Genomic DNA, 15525 nt, shown 5'->3' on the forward strand with positions numbered 1-15525 from the left:
AGAAGTTATGATGAAGGAAACCAAACTGTCTGTGGAAGAATTTTTCTTCTGTCACACTCTCCTTCCCATTTGAAAATTTCATTTTAATCCTGTTCACCATCAGCAAGTGGTCTGTGTTTACAATGCAGTTCTTCTGGGCCTCTGCTAAACATAGTACTAAATCCTTTAGCTTCTAAAGTGCAAAGACTGTGGAACTTTGTGGATTACTATGTCCCCAGTGCTTACTATACTACCACTGTGTGTATGTATAGGGTTAATCCAGCTGAAGAATATATTTAATATGTAAGTAAATACATCACTCATGGTGCTTGGTACATAGTAGATACTTGGTAAGCATTTAATGACTGCATAATTCAAAGGTCAAATAAATTAGGCAAGCATTGATGAATTGAAATGAAATCAATTATATCAAAGATGTTTAAGAAGTCAAAGTAGATTTTATTTTATTAAAAATATGGCATTAATTTTTTTTTTAATTTTAATTTTTACTTTATTTTGCTTTACAATACTGTATTGGTTTTGCATACATTGACATGAATCTGCCACGGGTGTTATAATGACTTTCAGGAAATGCTACTATGGATATGAATCAAACAGAAAACATGAACAAAAGGTACATGGGTAAAACTATGGTGTGTCTTTGTGATGTCAAAATATTTAAATAAAGAAATGAAAAATTCAATAGGGTATCTAGCTGATATTTGGCATCATGAAACTGGATCTATCTAAAAGGCCTTTAATATTCATTTATTCATCCTCGCTGTATACCTGCTGACGTTTTAGTATTCCATTCAACTAGTACAGCAATTGTGTGTTTAAGGTCCAAGTTCCATGTAAACTATTTTAATTTTCCTTCCAGCTGAAAACCCTTGAAGTCCCCCACCATTGCATTTTTTCCCTAAAATAATTGGTTTGGAATCAATACACTCACTTCTCTAACCAAAATGCTCTAGATTACTTGTCATCTTGGGTCACTTGGGCAATACTGAAGATATGGATGCAACCTATGATATTAGCATGAATTTAATCTTACAAATATGTACTACAACTGATCAGTTAGTTTGGATTATTGGATATGGATGATGAAAGTAATTATTTCAGATGAACTTAATAAATTATATCACTTCACTTACAGAAAGTTTTAACAAATTGCTTGTAATCATGACCTAAAGCAAATGAATCACAGTAGACTCCCTTTCATGTACTTTCATATAGACAATGCATCTTTATCACTCTTAATTGCCATCCCCATCTAGTCATTCGTTGGCACTTGGAAAACAGTGAAAATTTCCCCAATAGCATATTTCATCTCATTATTTTATGTGTACAGGTTAAAGAGTCAGATTTTCCAGTATTAATTATTGTATACAGAAACTGAAGGTAACTGGCTACATTTTCATACATATTGTTGGAGCCTATAATCATGGTCAGAACAGGCTCTAATTTCTCATTTTAAAGATATATCTGAATAAGGGCCTGTGATACTTTTAAATAGGTTGCTACAATCATTACAGTTCTTTGATAATAAGCATGCACATGTATTCATCAAACAGCATTTCTCTAATTTACTGCAAAAAATATAGGAGTCAATTAGAACATACTCATATCATTGCTCATATAATAGTAACAATAAGACCAATATCAAAGCTTCCTCAAAAATTTTGATGTTACCATCACCTCTCTGCCCTTCTTCTATCACTATAAAAAAAAAAAAAAAACAAAATCATAAATTCTTCTCCTTCGAGGATCTCAAAACAAAACAAGAGCTCTAACTTTCATTATTCTATACAATAAAAACTAAGATTTAAATTCGGCTTTTTAAAGTAATGACTTACAATTGGACTTCTTTTTTATCTTGGCTTACCTTGGGCATTCCATACACACATTTCCCAAGGCTTATAATAGTTTGCTGGTGAAGACTATGCATAAGGAATGATATGTCATGATTTCTTATTAGTTTTCATTGGGAAGTATGGTAGTTTGTTCTCTTGAAAAATTAACTCATTTTTGAATGTTCAAAGAAATGGGCTCAGTACAACGTTTTGCTAATATCTCATTTATAAGATTTCCACAAGCCATGAATGGAAAACATAAGAAAATTATAAGCTACAGTCAGAATATTTTTCCTTTGAAGTCACCTTTGAGAATTGTGTTACAAAATCACACAAAATATGTGGGTCCAGATGTGCTATTAGCTTTAAATCGAGCATCTCTATGGCTATTAATATGTTTCTTAAATAATTTGGGTTTTCTTGGATGCCAGGAAGAGCTAAATATGATCCGTACCCAAATTTGAATTTTCTAGAGAAAAAAATGAAATTGGTTCTTAATTTGTTTCTTAGTAAGGGAAAGGGCTTTGACAGCATTGATTGATCTCCTGACCAACTAATATCTCCTTATTAAACTATTTTTTAAAAATAATTTCAAGAAATAAAACGATTTTAAAGAACACCCATATATCCTTTACCCAGGTTCATCTATTGTTAGTATTTTATTCTTTGCTCTCTTTCTTGATAGATTAAAAGCATTTTTTTTCTGAATTATTTGAGGGTAAATTGCATTAGTCATAGCCTCTTAACTTTAAATTTTTCATCATGTATCTCCTAGGAATAGGGATATTCTCTTACATAATCACAAATTCATGCTTTTTAATTGAACTTGAACAACAAAAGATAGCTTACCATCTGCAATTTCATCACCTCCAAAATGCTGTCGGTAGAAGAGCATTAATTCAATATTGTAGCATTTGTAGATGACCACAAGCAGTACAAGGAGGAGGAAGATTGCTCCCAGGCCTCCTGCAAGCTCAATTTTGTAGATTAAATCTGGAACAAATAAAATAAACCGGAAAAGGTACTTAAATCATCAATACTGAGGAACTTCCAATATTTCTAGTGTCTAAAATGTACAGCCCATTGTGTTTTTCTTTACAAAAGATTCTTGATAAGTGCAGTAGGTAGATGTGTTCTTGATACATTTGTGTCAATCAATTTTTATCAAATTAATTCCCTTCTAAATATTTGAGAAATTTTACTGTTGAAAGTGATGTTTATCTGAAAAAGGATAGTCTCTGGCACTTTGATTAAAACACATCTATATCTCACCTGTATACTTTTGCTTGAAGTGTATTTCAGGAAACTATTACAGTTGCCTTTTACTGGGTTCATATACAATATTTTGTTGTTTCTGTGAAATTATCTTTTGGCTTAGGAAGATTACCATCTAATACTTCCTAGGCCACAGGCCCTATTCTTCTATAGGAGAACAGAATCATAAAATTATTCTCAGAATCAAATAAAATCTAATGAGCTTGCAGGATGTAACTATTTCATTTAACCTTGGTAGAACATAACCCAATAGAAGGCAGGCAGGGGAAATTAGCTTATCCATTTTTCCTACTTAATTGAATAAATGACTATAATTTATATGCAATATAATATGCCCAGTGGGGCTAAAAGAGCATAAGAAATCCAGGCTAATCACTTGGCCTATTCAGCCAACACAAGGGTACCTGATAGCAGCCTTAGGTTGTTCCAGTGGGGCACCCCTAGAACTGTAACAGTTGGAAAATTTAAATCAATACATAATGGAAGGAGACTTAATATACCCCAGGCTCAGAGAATAGTGACTTATCTGTAGCTTAATTAGTGATATTACAAAATCTAGGGTGTATCATCAAAAGAGGAGATAAGTAAGTGTAATCGCTCAGTCGTGTGCGACTCTTTGAGACCCCATGGACTGTAGCCTACCAAGCTCCTCTGTCCATGGGATTTTCCAGGCAATACTAGTGCAGTGGGTTGCCATTTCCTTCTCCATATAATGAGCTAAGTTCCCTTTAATCTAATCTCATAATAGCCGAGTGACTCTTTTATTATTAATTCAGCTTACCATGTAACTACAAACTGAAAAAGGGAGTGGTATTTTGGTTTGTACATCAGTTGTTCATGAGTTTCCTTGGCATCAATCAGCCTCCCTGGATGCATCAATTCTGGCCAAAATCAAATTGATGAGCATGACAGACTGCCATTCTTGAAGGTCTCTTGACAAGAAGATCATCAATCATCTGTATTTCCCCGAGATTGTCCTTTATCTCTATATAGGCTTATTGTTTAAGATAAATTAGGTTCAATGTAAAAATAAGAAAAAAGATAAATGTATATAATATATATTACAAGTAATGTCTATTAATGTATAGATAAAACAGTGATTTTATCTATAAAATCACTTACTTTATAAAGTGATAGATTTTTATACTCTATAGATTTTTATCTATAAAATAGTAAAAAAATATTTTTTTACTATTTTATAGAAAAAATATTTTACTATAAAATAAAATAGTAAGTAATGTATAGATAAAATTTTCTACTAGTCTACCATCTATTCTCTAAGTAATCTCTTAGGGCAGGAATTACTGATCCAAATTCATTAATGAAGAATCTGACTCAGCAGTTTGTTCATTTACTCAAGGTCTTATAGTTAAAAAGTAGACCTGAAAACAGATATTTTAATTTCAAATTTAAGGTTCTTTTTATTACACCACAGTTTTGTAAGCTCCATCCTGGAAACTGTCAGTGAAAAGCCTGCTCTTTGTTCCTCCATAGAACTGTTGGCAATACTTCTTAAAAACATATGACTTGCAGTGAACTTTGGCTCCTGTCCTTTACATTTTGAGTAAAGAAGCTAAACTACAATTGCCAGGCAGAATGCTAGGGCTTAGCAGATCTCAGGCAGGTTATTGAAGGATACTGAAGAATTCTGTAGCTATACCGAAAGAAACGAGGAGCTCCTTCAGAGCTCCTTCAGTTCAGTTCAGTTCAGTTCAGTTCAGTCGCTCAGTCGTGTCCAACTCTTTGTGACCCCATGGGCCCCAGTGCGCCAGGCCTCCCTATATATCACCAACTCCCAGAGTCTACTCAAACTCATCTCCATTGAGTCGGTGATGCCATCCAACCTTCTCATCCTGTCGTCCCCTTCTTCTCCTGCCTTCAATCGTTCCCAGCATCAGGGTCTTTTCAGATCAGTCAGATCTTCGTATCAGGTGGCCAAAGTATTGGAGTTTCGGCTTCAATATCAGTCCTTCCAACAGCCAGGACTGATCTCCTTTAGGATGGACTGGTTGGATCTCTGAAGGGACTCTCAAAAGTCTTCTCAAACACCACAGTTCAAAAGCATTAGTTCTTTGGTGCTCAGCTTTCTTTATAGTCCAACTCTCACATCCATACATTACTACTGGAAAAACCATAGCCTTGACTAGATGGACCTTTGTTGGCAAAGTAATGTCTCTGCTTTTTAATATGTTGTTTAGGTTGGTCATAAGTTTCCTTCCAAGGAGTAAGTGTCTTTTAACTTCATGGCTGCAATCACCATCTGCAGTGATTTTGGAGCCCAAGAAAATAAAGTCAGCCACTCTTTCCACTGTTTCCCCATCTACTTGCCATGAAGTGATGGGACCAGATGCCATGATCTTTGTTTTCTGAATGTTGAGCTTTAAGCCAACTTTTTCACTCTCCTCTTTCACTTTCATCAAGAGGCTCTTTAGTTCTTCTTCACTTTCTGCCATAAGGGTGGTGTCATCTGCATAACTGAGGTTATTGATATTTCTCTCGGCAAACTTGATTCCAGCTTGTGCTTCATCCAGCCCAGTGTTTCTCATGATGTACTCTGCATAGAAGTTAAGTAAGCAGGGTGACAATATACAGCCTTGACGTACTCCTTTTCCTATTTGGAACCAGTCCTTTGTTCCATGTCCAGTTCTAACTGTTGCTTCCTGAAATGCATACAGATTTCTTAAGAGGCAGATCAGGTGGTCTGGTATTCCCATCTCTTTCAGAATTTTCCACAGTTTATTGTGATCCACACAGTCAAAGGCTTTAGCATAGTCAATAAAGCAGAAAGAGATGTTTTTCTGGAACTCTCTTGCTTTTTTGATGATCCAGTGGATGTTGGCAATTTGATCTCTGGTTCCTCTGCTTTTCCTAAATCCAGCTTGAACATCTGGAATTTCATGGTTCACATATTGCTCCTTGGAGTCCAGCATATGAGAACAGGTTTTAGGTTTCATGGGGAAATAGAGAATTTGGTATTTTAAAGGAGGTGGAGTAAGGGGGGAGATGGTAGTGGCCAGAGACAGCATAGCCAGTCAGGAGAGTCACTCAGAAGAAATGTAAGAAATATGATGGTATACTTTTGAGTAGGAAGAGGGGGAGGATGGGGGAAAATAAGGCAGTGAAGCTGCTTTGAGAGACGAATATGTTAATAAGTAGAATTATGAAGGGCCTCATATGAGCACGGATGGGAAACTGGAATCTATCTCTATCCTGCCTGCTGTAAGAGGTGGTCATTTGGAAAATTAAGTCACCAAACTTCAGATAAAAAACAATCCTATGTCATATTAGCTCTGCCTCCTGCCTTCCCTTTAGAAAGTGACTCCCTAGGAACCACTACTAGCCTCTGTGTGGGTGATAAGGCAAGCTTGCTTATGAGACCTCTGTGGGGCTGCAATATCATAATCTTCACTTGTTTTCTTAGCATGTTACATCAATTATGCATTTTTAATAGCTAGTGTTAAATTGAAAGAGCAACATGATTTTCTTTGGTTTACTCTGAAAACTGAATTCTCTTTGATCTTAGATTATTGATTGTCTTGATTCAACATGTTTTTCCTGTTGCAAAATGTTCATTTAATGTTGTAATTTTTTATGAACTCTGTCTCTCTCCCTCAGTGTCTCTCTGGTCAGAAAGCTTTGAACTGTTTTCAAAGTCACTTAATGGGGTTTTGTCCAGCAATTTCTGTGTTATTTACAGAGTAGAGTTGCTATTAGGTCGATAGAAAACTTCAACAGCAGGAACAATTTGTGCTCCCAAGTAGTAGATACCTTTTTCAGCAGTGAACTTATGGAAGAAAGCTGTGGTGTGAAAAGTACCTTTGTGGTTTTGGGGTCCATTTTATAAAAATATCTTTGAAAGATATTATCTAATGATGGCTGTTTACATTGAAAACTGTGGATCTAGATCCTGAGATTCAGCCAGTATTCTTTGATTCAGCCCAGGCAGTCACATTAAAAGGGAAACGTGTATCCTATAATCAGAGGGCAGAATTGTCATCAGCCACATGACACCTGGCTTTTCTATTGTCTTCTGTTTTCAACGGCCACTTTCCATCTCAGCAAGATCCTTCCAGGGACGTTTCCCTGACTGAGAAGGTGAAAGTCATTTTATTTGGACTGTGTCATGTATACACTTCACAAGGATAGAGATAGCCAGAACAGGAAATATTTATGTGACTGTAACTTTTTCTAGGCACCCAAAGTACAAGTGTAGTTCTTTGTAACCTTCTTAGTTTGAACCCAACCAGTTCTTCACTTTGAATGTGAAGATCAGACAACATAAGATGGGACTAACAGCAGTTGAAGTCAAGGGGCTGGAAATGTTCTGAGCTTGCTCATAATTTGGGAAGCAGGTTAGGCGATCCTACGTGAGGGTTTCCTATACAGGCTGGGGATTCAGGGTAAGGCAGTAGCGCTAGGAATGAAGAGAAAGAGATTCGTTGATATGTGTCTGTGGTAAAGGGAGCATACGCAGAGAAAAGAGAATCATCAGAATTTCCCTAGCACTAACTTCAGAATCTTGGCTACTCAAAACACTTCGAATGAATTTCTTACTACAATGTTCCTTGTACTTACTGGCAAACAGTTTGTCAGAGAGTGAGGAAGTGGTAGGTTAAATGCAGGTAGAAGATGCCTACATAGGTAAGGGGCATCTTGCTTTGAGAAAGGCTCACTGTTAACTGCGTATATTAGACATGAGTTATCACTTTACAAAAGGCCTTTTCCCTTTGTGAAAGGATTCATGAAATGTTTCTTCTCTATAATGATCACTTAGGGCATTTTAGATATTTGATTATATCATCAGGAAGTTACTTTTCTATAAAAGGAGCCATACTCATATTCCACATGAAAAGTGTGGCTACTAATGCCAGGCTACGTTGTGATAAAGCCTGAAAGGTTCAACTTTAAAGGAAATAACTGAAATTTTGCAAGATGAATTAGAGTTCAGTCTGATTTGATATGCTGGATCAGGACCGCAGGGCTGCTTGTTCTTTTCTGAACCTCTACCATACTATTGAGAGCTCCCAAGTAAAATGGAATGAGGGAAGATGAACTGCATCTTTTTGTGAAGCACAGTGAAAAAATTCAACTGCTACCTAAAACAGGGAGTACAACTGGTATACCATGGGCCAGGAAAAAAAAAGGGTTTTTTGGTCTGTATGTTTCCCCAAAAGCCAATACTAATACTTAAAAATCAAAATATTGTATATTCAGTCTTTCAACTTCACTTGAAAACTTTGAAGCTCTCATATCCTTAGTTACACTTTTCAGCAAGCACGACAATAATCTTCTATGAAAGAGTAATGAGTGCCCTTTAAAGCACAGCATGTTTTCTGTAACCTGTGTTTAATACCCAGCCTTCCTTTTCTTTTAATTGCCATATCTACTTGGCTATTGAGGTCTTTGTGTTTTTATCCCCCAATCTGGAAATTTAATGTTTTGAAAAGAGAAATGCATTCAGATAACCCAGATTAGATACCAGTCAAGACCAGATCTCATGGAAATCCTCTCTTTACCAGTCCTTATTATCCATCCTCCACCTAACTGCTTTAGTCATCTAGGAGGACCATTTTCACCCAACAAATGCCTTTGAGCACTTAGTATATTCTACGTGCTTGGGATACAGCAATAAGTAAGGCAGGGAAAAGTCCCTGTTTTTATGAAGTTTACATTCTAATGTGTGTATCAGGTGTCAGGGGAGACAAGTAGAAAACAAATATGGAATATGATATCAGATAGCAGTAAATAAAGTAAACAGAAATAGAGCCAAGTGAGAGGGAAAAGAATGTGATGGGTAGTCCATCAATGGATGAATAGATCTAGAAAATTTGGCATATGTACACAATGGAATAGGCTTCCCCACGTGGCTCAGATACTACAGAATTCACCTGCAATGCAGGAGACCTGTGTTTGCTCTCTGGGTTGGGAAGATCCCCTGGAGGAGGACATGGCAACCCATTCCAGTATTCTTTCCTGGAGAATCCCCATGGACAGAGGAGCCTGGTGGGCTATAGTTCTTGGGGTCACAAAGAGTCGGACACGACCGAGTGCCTAAGCACAGCACACAACAGAATATTATTCAGCCTTAGTAAAGAAAGGAGATTCTTGTCATTTGCTGCAACATGGATGAACCTGGAGTGCATTATGGTAAGTGAAATAAGGCAGACAGAGAAAGCTAAATATAGTGTATGATATCACTTATATGTGGGATTTTTTTTAAGTTGAAGTCATAGAAACAGAAAAGAGAAAAGTGATTGTCAGGGGATGGAGGGTCAGGGAGAAAATAGGGTGAGATTAGTAAAAGGGCACAGATTTCAAGTAGGTGAATATGGTTGGAGGAGCCAAGCTATAAAATGGTGACAATAGTGGGTAACACTGGATTGTATCATTGAAATTTGCCAGGAAGGTAGAAATTAAATGTTCTCACACACACAGAAATAAAAGGTAGATGTGTGAGGTGATTGTTAATTAACTCAATGAGGGGGGAGTCATTTCACAACGTACAAATCATCATGTTGTACACTTAAAATATCTTACAATTTTGTTTGTCAGTTTTATATGATGGCTCAGATGGTAAAGAACCTGCCTGCAATGCAAGAGACCTGGGTTTGATCCCAGGGTCGGGAAGATCACCTGGAAAAGGAATGGCTACCCACTCCAGCATTCTTGCCTGGATAATTCCATGGACAGAGGAGCTTGGTGGGCTACAGTACATGGGGTCACAAAGAGTCGGACATGACTGAGTGACTAACACTTTCACTTTTTTTAACTCAATAAGGCTAAAAGAATGTTTTAAAGAAAGAGATTGGGTAGTACTATCTTATACAGAGTGACCAGGGAAAGGCCTATTGAATAGGTAGTATTTAAACAGAGACCTGTAAGAAAAGAGCGAGTGAGTCATAGGAACTGCTGGGGAAAGAGTGTTCCAGGCAGACGAAGTAGCAAGTGCAAAGATCAGGAACCAGGACCATGCTTGGTGAGCATGAGAAATAAAAAGGAGGCTAGTGTATGCAAAGTTTAAGGCAGATTGTGGTAGAAAATGAGATCAGAAATGTCTTGGAGGACATGGCAAAAATTTGGGGTTTCATTAGCGTGGTGGTGGTGTGGTTAGTTGCTACATCAGGTCTGACTCTTGTGATACTATGGACTGGGGCCCACCAGGCTCCTCTTTCCTTGGGATTTCCCAGGCAAGAATACTGGAGTGGGTAGCCACTCCCTTCTCCAGGGGATCTTCCAGACCCATGGATCAAACCCGCATCTCCTGCATTGCAGGCAGATTCTTTACCGACTGAGTTACCAGGGAACTGAAGGTTCTGTAATTGGATGGTTCTGACTAGAGAAATGATACGATCTGACCTGAGTGTTTAAAGGATAAATCCAGATACTGTGTTGAGATTAGACTATAAGGGAACAAGGGGCAAGCGGGGAGGCCAGTTAGGGGGGAAATGCAGTGAGCCAGGTAATTGATGCTGGTGGCTCAGACTTAGATGGTAACAATAAAGGTGGGGAAAGTGCTAGGTGTAGATGTGTTGTAAAGGCACAGCCATTGAACTTTCTGCTAAACTAGATAAAGCATGTGTGAGTATAGAAAAGAAAAAGTCAAGGATGACTCCAAGGATATTTGGCCTGAGCAACTGGAAGGATGGTGATGGAGATGGAGAAGGCAACTGGAGGATCAAGTTTATAGGGAGGAGAAATCAGGAATCCTGTGTGGGACAAGTGAAGCTTGATATGCCTACTAGATATGCTTACTAGTGGAGTTTTTGAATTGCTGTGGAATAGGCAGTTAGGAATACAACTGTGGAGTTTAGGCGAGAAGTCCAAGCTGAAGACAAATTTGGGAGATGGCAGCAAATAAATCATGAGCAAAACTGAGGTGGAGATGGAATGAAATCATCTAGGGACTGAGAAGAGGGGACCTGAAACCTGGGGAACTCTAATGTTTAGAAAGATGGGGATTAATATTCTCAGTTATTCATGATTTAGACACATTTCCTTGTAGAAGCCAGGGGAGGCAGCAGTTTTAGAGTGTACCTTGGTTTCTAGTGTCAGATTATTGGAAGTGAAGGGCAGCTAGTGGTAACTTTACTTATCAAGGGAAAATGGATTTATTTTAAAACTCAAGGCTATTTCTACCTCTACTGACTGACTATATGATAAGACCCTCCTCATTATTTTTCCTCTGAGAAAGTTTTTCACTGTAACACTTCATATATTTTGTGCAATTTTTTGTTTCATGAGTAAGGTTTGTCTTTCTTTGTACCCTCACTGCCCTGCAGACTATAAACCCCATGCAGACTTAAGGATGTCTATTTCCTAATACCTAACACAATGCTTGCTATACATGCTCCTCAATAATAAAAGAGAACATTATTCTTTCATTAACCAGAAGGGATTCTAAGTGCCTATTAGTGGTGAGACACTGCCCAAGTTACTGAGGATACTTAGGTGCAGTCGAGTCTGGCTTGGAGGACCTCTAAGCCTAAAATGAGACTGAGATGGACAGGAACAAAACTATCCTTGCAACAAGGTTATTTGGACATGATCAATGTCTGCCTTTCATGTAGGTGGACAAGTGGTTGCTAAGTGCATACAAATTCCATTTAATAACACTTTGAGCATGATATACTTCATATCATATCATTATTATTTGAACCTCAAAGTGACTCTGCAAGGTAGGTATTATTACCCCTATTTTATAGATGAGGAAACTAAGGTTTAGGCTGTCTAATCAGACAAGTTAGTCCTACTAAGGCAGGCAGCTAAGTCAGTGGCTGCACTGGGATCTCCTGAAGCAGGGTCTCTTCACTGTCCATGTTAGACTCCTCTATGCTTAAACACTGCATTGTTTTAAAATAAAATCATGTCCAGCATAGTAAGAAATGGTGCTAAAGAGATAAAAGCATTATTCTCAGACTAATGACATTTCTCTGCTTCTCCTAGAGCTGCTGGGCAAGGTCAGGTATTCGAGCTGGTGGGAAAATAGAAATTCTATCTTGGCTACAAGGTACAACTAGTGACCTTGCTGATTGAATCTGTTCTATTGCTCTGTAGCCTAGACTAGAAGAACACTGAGAACATTTGTTCAGTTACATTTACAAAACCTGCACTAGGTGCACATATACAGAAAGTATTTTGTCTTTTGCAGTAATCAGGAGTCGTGGCAGGGCAAGAGCCAATCTCGGAAGCTGCTCCAGGTGCCAGAATTGTTATTCCTATGTTTACTTTTCTCTCTTTTATTTGTAAATTTATAGTTTCTTTTCTTTGCCCATTATATGCAATTTCTACCCCATATGGAGTCATCTCTGGAGAGTGATCTACATAAAGGCCAAACTATTTAAAACTATATGCACCTGCTAAAGGCCTTGAACACCAGGTCATCTCATGAAATATTGTTCATAATCTTCATTATAACAATGGTAAAATATTCTATGATACTAGTCCTTATTTCTATAATTCTAGACAGGGAATTTAATAAGTGACTGTTTCTTATCTAATAGTAAAACCTCTAGTATTTCATCTAAGCAATATAAGATGAAGGTGAACTATAGAGAAAAATTTAAATATCAATGCCCATCAAATTTTATGTAATACTTATAACCAAGGTATTTTTTCATCTCACTCAATTTTTAAATATTTTTATTTATTTCAATTGGAGGCAAATTACTTTACAATATTGTGATGGTTTTTTACCATATATCAGTATGACTCGGCCATAGGTATACATTTGTTCCCCCCATCCTGAACCCGCCTCCCACCTCCTTCCCACCCCATCCCTCCAGGCTGTCACAGAGTCTCTCTTACACTGTTGGTGGGAATGCAAACTGGTACAACTACTATGGAGAACAGTATGTAGATTCCTTTAAAAAATAGGAATAAAACTACCATATGGCCCAGCAATCTCACTGGATTTAACACAATTTAACAGTATTTCATGTCCTCTGTCCATTTTCTAATGATATGAAAGACCATAGGCATTTTATGGTAATATCCACAGCAAAAGAGAGATTTTTCCTTAAAAATAAAAGAATAATTAATAGAAATTTATACTAGATAATAAAATCAGGCCAGGAAACACACCTGACTTCAACAGTTACTACTTAGCTAAACCAACTATAGTAACAGTTATAAAAATGAATACCCTTTTTACGCAGCAGAACACTGGCATGTTTTCGTCCATTTCGATTTTCCACATGGCAGGTATAATTCGCCAGGTCAGCCTCCACCACTGAATCAAAGATGAGTGCCAACTCAACTTCTTTTTCTCCAAGATGCTCTTTGAGGAGCCTGAAATAAAGGAAAGTACTCTTGGCTAAACTGGTTTGATTTGGGGAGAGCCCAGCCATGCAAAGACTGAAGATAGTTATGTAGCTCATTAAGGTCTCCAGTAGGCTGATGGGTGTATATGCAGAAACTTCAGAAAGAAAACACAAAAAGTGACCTTTAATGTGAAGATCAGATGGGAAAGGAAAAAAGTGAGGAATTCACTCAGCAAAAAGAAATATTAACATGCCACTACGCTTTGATAAATGAAGCCAGTATGATTTGTGTAGCAAACAGGAGGAAACACTGGGCTCCATATTCTAAGCTGAGCTTATGAAAACAAACTGGATTTTTGCATCATGACATGAAGGGGAAAAATCTGTAGAAATGTAGGGTTTGTGTTAGAGTTTTGACAACAGGGGGTAAGACAGTTATAAAGGGGGGCCTTGAAAAGAATTGCTTTATAAGAAATAAACCAAGGGTGGTTAGTGGCATTCTATCCCCAAATATCAATAAGAAGACTGTTCTCTACTTTCTCCTGCCTTTTGTCCAATGCAGGCATATACCCCTAATCCTCTAATGTACTACTAGGGCCCTGCTTCCCACCCCTCCACGACATTGCTCGCCATTTGTCTTTCTCCTTCCCTCCGCACCCTCCTACCCACACAAGAGAAACTGCCTTATGCGTATTTTTTTCATAGTCCTGCCTTTTGCTTTCTCAAGTGAGGTTACGGGTCTTGAATGGCCAGTAACAGTTGTTCTTCACAGAGGAGCTGAGTTGCCAGGAAACTTTCCTGAGGGGTGCGTCTCTTGTTTCTTTGGAGAGCTATACTCTCACCAGTGGCCAGCTGCCTCCTGGGTGAGGTGAAAGTGGGTACCCTGTTGACTTTTAATTTCTATCTCATGCTTTCAACCAGAGAAAGAGCAAATTGTGAGTCTAAGTAGTGGAAAGCCTGCCATTAAGGTCTAGGGTGAGGTTGTTAAATATATGAATTTGCAAGAGGGAAATTCTCATCTCCTTTTTGGATACTTGGTTCTGAAGGCAGTGAAGAACATTCTGATGTACTGGCATTTAGCATAAAGTTGGAAAAGACAACTGTACTCAGCAAAAACTGGGTTATAAATATGGGCCTCCCACTTACAAGCTCAAGCTGGATTCTTACAAAGTAATTAACTCAATGGCGCCTTAATATAACTCATCTTTAATTTGGGAAAAATACCTACCCTCTTTAACTTTGTTGTGGGGGTAAAATGGTTTAAAGTGATTTTAAGACTAAATAGCAGATGCAAGTGCAAATGAATGTTATTAAACACCAACATTTCATTATCCAAAGGGAAACTGTTTAAATTTTGGTTCCTCCAAATATATTTGTATTTATACATGTTGATACTTAAATTTGGCTTGGATGAATCTCTTCTGGATTCCCTCTGAGAAAAGGGAAGGCTTAAAGTTGGGTTGGTGGAAGGGAGTTCTTGGAATCTGAGACTCCCCCATACTGAAATCCTAAACACAGATTATATCTCCAATACATATTTTGAAAATTAACCCTATTTCTGTTACCTTCCAATAACATACATATCAGAGAGTTTATAATACTAGCATTTATAACTTGAATAAATCTCCTTAGTATAAGAATTTTCTTAATCGTATTTTGCTGGTAGTCTATTAATATTTTTCTTCTTGGCTAAACTTGCAGTTCTCCTCTCTTTCCCCTATCCCAACATAAACCTAAACAAGGAAAAATGGTAATTTACTGTCTTCACAGTTTATGTTGAATTTTACTCCATTTTCTCTCTGCTATGTGCAAATCGCACTATATGCAATTTTTTAGTTCTGTGTGACCCTCTATGGAATAACCCCCTTTAATGCCAGAAGCTGCTTAAGCACCACAAATTAAATTTGATTTAAAGCTTCACGTGTAGGGCAGCCACAGCCTTTGCCAGGCATGAGGCAGAAAGCTGATCCTGTCCCGCCAGACCAAGCCTTTCCCTCTTCATTTCTAATGCAGTTTCCAAAAACAGCTCTTCACAGGCTGCAGAAAGAATCTGGAGAGAGGATTTGAAAAATGATCCTTCATCCATCTATTAATATATATGAGGTGTCTTAATTATCAGCTTTTGAAAATATAGAGGGGACTTGCTTTTTTGGAATTAA

At 37.6% G+C, this 15525-nt stretch overlaps 1 protein-coding gene across 1 annotated transcript in view; it reads right to left on the reverse strand.

Annotated features, from left to right (window-relative positions):
• IL1RAPL2 (interleukin 1 receptor accessory protein like 2) overlaps positions 1 to 15525 on the reverse strand; it is a 575701-nt gene that overhangs the window by 16578 nt on the left and 543598 nt on the right. The window contains exons 7-8 of the mRNA XM_068962509.1: positions 13249 to 13394; positions 2682 to 2825 (exon numbers count right to left, since the gene is read on the reverse strand). Coding sequence (XP_068818610.1) covers positions 2682 to 2825; positions 13249 to 13394 — 290 coding nt within the window. The remainder of the gene's footprint in view (positions 1 to 2681; positions 2826 to 13248; positions 13395 to 15525) is intronic.

Source organism: Capricornis sumatraensis, chromosome X (genome assembly GCF_032405125.1).
Source record: "Capricornis sumatraensis isolate serow.1 chromosome X, serow.2, whole genome shotgun sequence".
Taxonomy (NCBI): domain Eukaryota; kingdom Metazoa; phylum Chordata; class Mammalia; order Artiodactyla; family Bovidae; genus Capricornis; species Capricornis sumatraensis.